Genomic DNA, 6,415 nt, shown 5'->3' with positions numbered 1-6,415 from the left:
GCATCATCTTATGAACTTGAGAGACAAAAGCAAAATGATAAATATATGTTGTCCCAAAATTTTGACTATCATTGAGTACTTTTCATATACAATATGACAAATATGCATTTTGGACAAATTTTGATTTAGCTAGGGACACCAGTGAACATGTCGTTCTACAAATTCTATCAAGGGAAAGAGGACGAAATGAAAGCATGATGGACACTCACTTAACAGATTAAAAATAAACAAATTATTAGGCTTATAAGACAAAACCAACAAAATTTGTACTCTAACTCGCAGCTTCCATTACGACACAACGTCAAACCTACAACACTATCTTAAGAAAACACGATATTCATGATGAGTAAGCTTAATCATAACGATATATCATTTTTTTTTTAAAAAAAGGAAGGTTAGTGTTGAAAAGGGGTTTAATATAAGCTACAAAAACTATGAATCAATTTGAAAATGTTAAAGTAGATGTTGTAGGCATACGATATGTTGAGCAGGCTGGAAATTGAAAAACTCAAGCTAAATAGCAGCTTAGAAACACATAAAACGGTAAGTAAAAGAGATGGAGCGTCACGACCTTCACTATAGACATTTTGACGACTAACCACAAGGCTGAGCAACAAAGAAAATATAACAAGGTGACGTTGGAACTTCCCACAGGAAAAGATCCTAAGCCTCAAAACTTAATTACATTTTAGAGTCAAAGCAATAACGGAAGAACCCTAAATGGTAAGACGATAAAAAAAATATTGATTTCAGCCATTAAGACAACCGACATACAACACAATTGACTTGTGTCGAGGTAATGACCTCCTAAAACAAAATGTATTATAAATCTTTAATAAAGCAACTCTGAAAATAACAAACAAAAAAGCTCATGTTTCAAGCAATCAAACCACTGTAACTCAAACAAATACAGCCACGGAACACATACTTCTTTGCACACACAAAAAAATTACTTTGAAATGGAAGAAAAGATGCGAAAGACATTATGAGGAGGGGATATTACCTTTCTTGATGCAGCGAACTCGACCGATAAAGAGTTGAGGAGACTTTAACACTGTTGGAATTCAACTTTGTGGACTTGGGTGAGCAAGCAAAATCAAAAAATGACCGAGACTGAATGAAGTCGAGATTTTTTTTCTAGCCTATTTTTTATTTTTCTTTTCTAACACTAAATGATCCTTAGGATTCTTGCCAAACCCCTTTTGTATATATATTCTATAACTATTCCGATTGAAATCCAAAACAAATATTCAAACAAATGAAATCGAAAACTTCTCGATTCCAGATTTTCCTCCTCTCCCCCCAAAAAAAACTCCCTATTCATAAAACCAAAGAGATAATATATAGGGATCAATTAGGGTTGAAAATAAAAGGGTTAAGGGCTCCAAAATAGAATTTAGGCCCATGCGATTTTCGTTCAAAAAAATCTGAATTCCTATCCCTAAAAGAATATTCTCAAATGATTCTCTCAAATGGAACGAATAGAAATCGCGCGGAGGGCCCGGACGGATCATGCGTCCTTGTTGAGATACCTGTCACCATATCCCGGCTAGCAAGGACGAATCGTGCAGCTGGCTCAGCAAAAGGGGTAGCTGGAATTTGCAGAAATCTGCAAACCTTTACAGGATGAAGAAGAAGAAGATCTCATGCGACGTGAACTCGCTGTTTAAGTTGACACGAGTGAGGCAAAGTCGTGAGCCGCCAGGTTTGTTTTGTTGCTCACACATCGCTGTTGAGGGGACGTTGTGAGGCTACCGTTAACATGTAGGAGTTGGTGGGTGTTGCACTGTTTTGATTGATTTGATTTTTTTAGGGAAAATAGATTTGGGTCGGGGCGGTTGATGGGGAAAAGGTTGGGGTGGAATTGAATTGAATTGGGTTGGACTATTTTGGCGTAAAGAAAGGGCTGAGGATGGGTATTAATGGGATTCCGAAAGTTTGAAATGAGGAAAAGCTGAATGATTGGAAATTGGCCAATCAGTGGTCAAATATATGTCTTCTAGTTAGGAAAATTTAGCCAAATTAAAAAAAATGTAATTGTCCAATTTGATACAAATTTAAAAATAAGGCGAATTAATATAATTAATTAACAAGCTTCTTAAGGTTAACAAAATAAAATAATTAATTCGAATGTAAACTAAAGATTCAAGATATAAGCTAAAATAATTAACCAAATATTTATATAAAACAAAATGTTACTATTATTAATATTATTCTTTTTTTCGAATTTTAACATTGATAAAATTATAATAATTATACGAATAATTATGTAAGACATATACATTATCTAAAAAAAATATAAAAAGTGTCAAAACCTTATTCAAAATAATTTGCAAGCTAAAAAATTATTATTATTATCTTATTTTTTTTGTAAAATTATTTATTTTAAATTGTTTAAACTCGAGAAGCTCACTATTAAATTACAATAGAGGAGAGTCAAAATTAGGTGTCAACAACTGTCCCTTATCTTACTTGGTTTGATGCAAGAAATTCTAGAAAAATAAAATTGACCAAACCAATTTTGACGACTACCTACTAATCTTCAGGAAATGGATCTAGTACAGACTTTAGGAATTATGGCCGAACCCTGTAAGGGTTTCCTACATATCTCAGGCTACATAAGAATTTAGGCTACTTGTATTCGATACACTTGATTTAACCCACGATTTTTAAAGAATTCAAAAGTCATCTCGCTGTCAAATTATGAAGGGACCGAAATGCTTGGGAGTAAGATTTAAGATCGTATGTTGAAATACAACCGAGTTTTTAAGATTGAGCCCGCCTACATATTCTTAAACATTAGGAATTAGCTTGTTTGTAGTTCGACTCAATCGGTTGAAAAGGAAATATTTCATACCAGATAACCTTTGCTACGGACGAGTGGAAAATTAAGTTTGAGTATGAAAAGGAGGCTTGTAACCTCTTAGCCATGAATGCGGTGCACATCACACTTATAATTAAGAACATACACGAACATAATTTCCAAAACTCTTGGCGCATTGTCACTCAGGTTGGAGAATTGCTTCCGGTAGATCAAAATTTTCGGATGCGATACTAAAACTGAAAAAAAAAACAAAGAAAAACCCACATGCCTTCTGATAAGGGTGTGGTTTGATTGTGGTTGAAGTCGCTCCCCTGCTCGCGTCCTAAGAGTTTGACATTCCTCTTTGAACTGTGTCCCAGGTCACTACTAAGAAAAAGTTCCACGTTGTACTGCATCCTTTTTTATGTCGTCCGCACTTGTGGTTTTGTTTTTGGAGAACTTCATCCTTTTGGATGCTCTCGACAAAAACTGAGATAAACTTGTCAGCATAAAAATGCAATTGAAATGATAGGTCGTATCATTTACCGCGTCGACACTTAGTTGCTCTGCTTGAATATTGTCGTCAACTTTAGGTTTGACGTAAAGCAAATAAAGCTTATGTCTTATGTTTGCAATATAATCTACAATGTATTCTTCATTTGATGGCGAAATAAATAAAAGCTGATGCAATGTTGATATTTATTCTTTGTTTTTTTCGATGATTCTCTTGGCATTCACTATTGCCAAATAAAGTTACAGTTGATGTTGAGGGGTAAATATTTCCCTTGAGATGCACGATTCCTTCTCTGGTAACACATGATTTCTTCGGGGCATGAATATCTTCCCGCGATGCTTGATTTCTTGAGTGGTATGAATATCTTCCCACAATGCATAAATTTCTGCGAGACATGAATATCTTCTCGCAATGCATAACTTTCTGCGAGGCATGAATATCTCCTCGCGATGCATAATTTTCGCAAGGCATGATATGTTCTCGAGATGCATAAATTTCTGTGAGACATGAATATTTTCTTGTGATACATAATTTATACGAGGCATGAAATCTTCTAGAGATGCAAAAATATTAATTCGCGATGCATGGTCTTTCGCGATGCATGAATATTAACTCGCGATGCATAATCTTCCGCGATGCATGAATATTGACTCGCGATGCATGACCTTCTGCGATGCATGAATATTGACTCGCGATGTATGATCTTTTGAGATGCATGAATATTGACTCGCGATGCATGAATATTGACTCTTGATATATGGATATTAACTCGCGATTGCATGGTCTTCCACAATGCATGAATATTGACTCGTGATGCATGATCATCCGCGCTCGTGATGCATGATCTTCTTGGTGCCTTCTGGATAATCATATGGTCTCTATTGAAATTAACGATAAAAATGATTTTCCAAATAATGTATTGTCTTGATCGATAATAAAATAAATGATCCCTTCGGGTAGTGTATTGTCCTGATCAAAGATAAAATAAATGAACCCTCCGGGTAGTGTATTGTCTTTATCGATAATAAAATAAATAACCCCTCTAGGTAGCAACACTATCATGTTTGATAATGCGATGCAGATGACGTCCTTGATGAAAACTGTGAACTATCCCTTTCAAGGGTTTTCGGTTGATTCATCTTTGAATCTAGTCGGACACTTCTTATAAACCATTCATATTCTCAAGTCTCCGGTGTAAGCAATATGAAGTAATTCTTGCGTCTACGAAAACACAGTTAATTATGGGAGAGCTTTCTCTGCACTTGACTTCTCCATATTCATCAATTGGGGGAGTTTGTCGGTTTCAGATCAAAGCTATAAACATGCATCCATAGAAGAATTGTTAGTTTTAAAACAGAATGATATGTGTTGATTCTTTAGTTGTCTGCTCCTCGTCCTGCTATTTCCGGTTCATCTTCCTGATCTCCCAACTTTTGATAGATAAGACAAAATATTCTATGCCAAAACAAACGAAACATAAAAGGAAAATCTTTAAGACATATATTTTTGAGAAGTAGTATTTTAAAAATGGTTACTGCCAAGTGTCATGTCACGTAAGGATTAGCGAACTTCTTTGAGTTTGATGCTTGGAGGTATATATGATCATTGGATGGGGAGTATTCAGAGTCTCTCTAGGCTGTTGATTAACCCATGTAAAAATTTTGAGGTCATCCTCACAATTTCTGTCCCAGTTACAAGTTTTTGGTTTATCTTCAATTGTCGGTAAGTAAATCATGGAATTTTCGATATGTTCTTGAAAGTTTTGTCCCAGTTGCAAATCTCGAAACCTTTTCGATCTTGACTTGGTGAGGAAGAATCTTTTTCTTGAGAATTTTTGAGTCCCTCTCAAAAATTCTATCCCAATTTTTGTTTTGAGAGGAATAGAAATCTTACGGGAAATATGCCCGAACCCTTGTGGTGCATACGTATCCCGTTGAGGTAGGAATCAGGTCAAACGTAGTTCCCCCTCAAAGGTAACAACAATAAGAAACTTACAAAGAAACTGATCGAGGCCGACATAGGCTGCCTACGTATCTCATTCTTGAGAATTTAGGTCAAGCGTAGTTCAAATACAAAGAAATATTAAAAGGGGATAAATGGGGTGACCGACCGAGGCCGACATAGGCCGCCGACGTATCTCATTCTTGAGAATTCAGGTCAGAAGTAGTTCATTACAAGAGGAATAAAATTCAAACAAAGCAAATACAAGCAAAATAACACAATTACAAGTAAATGACAGAAATACAAGATGAAACTTTACACATAATATCTCTTGAAAACAACTATCGGCTTCGGCCAGGCGGTGCCATCAATCTCTGACAGGACCAAAGCACCTCCAGATAATACTTTACGAACCATCTAGGGTCCATGCCAATTTTTTGCGAATTTTCCTTTGTATTCATCTTAATGAGGAACGATGCGTTTAAGGACTAACTGACCAATTTCAAAAATTCTATCTCTCACTCTTTTGTGAAAAACACGAATCGTTCTCTGTCAATACATTTGACCATAATAGACAGCGACCAATCTCTTTTCATCGATAAAAGTTAATTCATCAATTCTCTTGCTAACCCATTCAACATTACTCAACTCAGCCTTTTGGATGATTCTCAAAGACAAAATTTCAACTTCAGCAGGTATGACTGCTTTTGTTCCATATACTAGCAAGTATAGAGTAGCTCCAGTTGATCTTCTGACAGTCGTCCGATAACCCAATAAAGCATATGGAAACATCTCGTGCCAACCTCGGTGATTGTCAATCATTTTTCTCAAAATCTTCTTGATATTCTTATTGGTGGCCTCTACAGCTCCATTCATTTGACGAAGATAAGCGGTCGAGTTTCAATGAGTAATCTTAAATTGCTCACATATCTCACTCATTAAGTGGCTGTTGAGATTTGCGTAGTTGTCAGTAATGATGGATTCTGGCACTACAAATCTACTTATCAGATTGTTACGAACAAAATCAGCTACAATTTTCTTAGTTACTGACATTTAGGAAGCTTCTTCCACCCACTTGGTGAAGTAGCCAATGGCAACCAAAAAGAATCTGTATCCATTAGAAGCAACCGGCTCTACAAGAACGATGACATCCATGC

The 6,415-nt window shown here is 35.9% G+C and overlaps 1 protein-coding gene across 1 annotated transcript; it reads right to left on the bottom strand.

Annotated features, from left to right (window-relative positions):
- Positions 1–832: 832 nt before the first annotated feature.
- Positions 833–6,134, bottom strand: LOC107001090. Its single transcript, XM_027912104.1, has 3 exons — positions 5,818–6,134; positions 1,533–1,609; positions 833–846 (listed from the first exon to the last, which is right to left on the bottom strand). Exons 1-3 carry the CDS (start codon positions 6,132–6,134, stop codon positions 833–835), a joined length of 408 nt encoding a protein of 135 aa, XP_027767905.1.
- Between the last annotated feature and the right edge of the window lie 281 nt (positions 6,135–6,415).

This window comes from Solanum pennellii, chromosome 10 (genome assembly GCF_001406875.1).
Source record: "Solanum pennellii chromosome 10, SPENNV200".
Lineage (NCBI taxonomy): Eukaryota > Viridiplantae > Streptophyta > Magnoliopsida > Solanales > Solanaceae > Solanum > Solanum pennellii.
Note: the sequence above shows the minus strand (reverse complement) of the source record. Positions and strands in the feature narration are given on the sequence as shown.

Coding starts and splice junctions, on each gene's coding strand:
- LOC107001090 (XM_027912104.1), bottom strand. CDS start 6,134: ATGAATGGAGCTGTAGAGGCCACCAATAAGAATATCAAGAAGATTTTG. Junction 1,610..5,817: donor GCTGTCTATTATGGTCAAAT/GTATTGACAGAG, acceptor AAAGGTTTGCAG/ATTTCTGCAAATTCCAGCTA.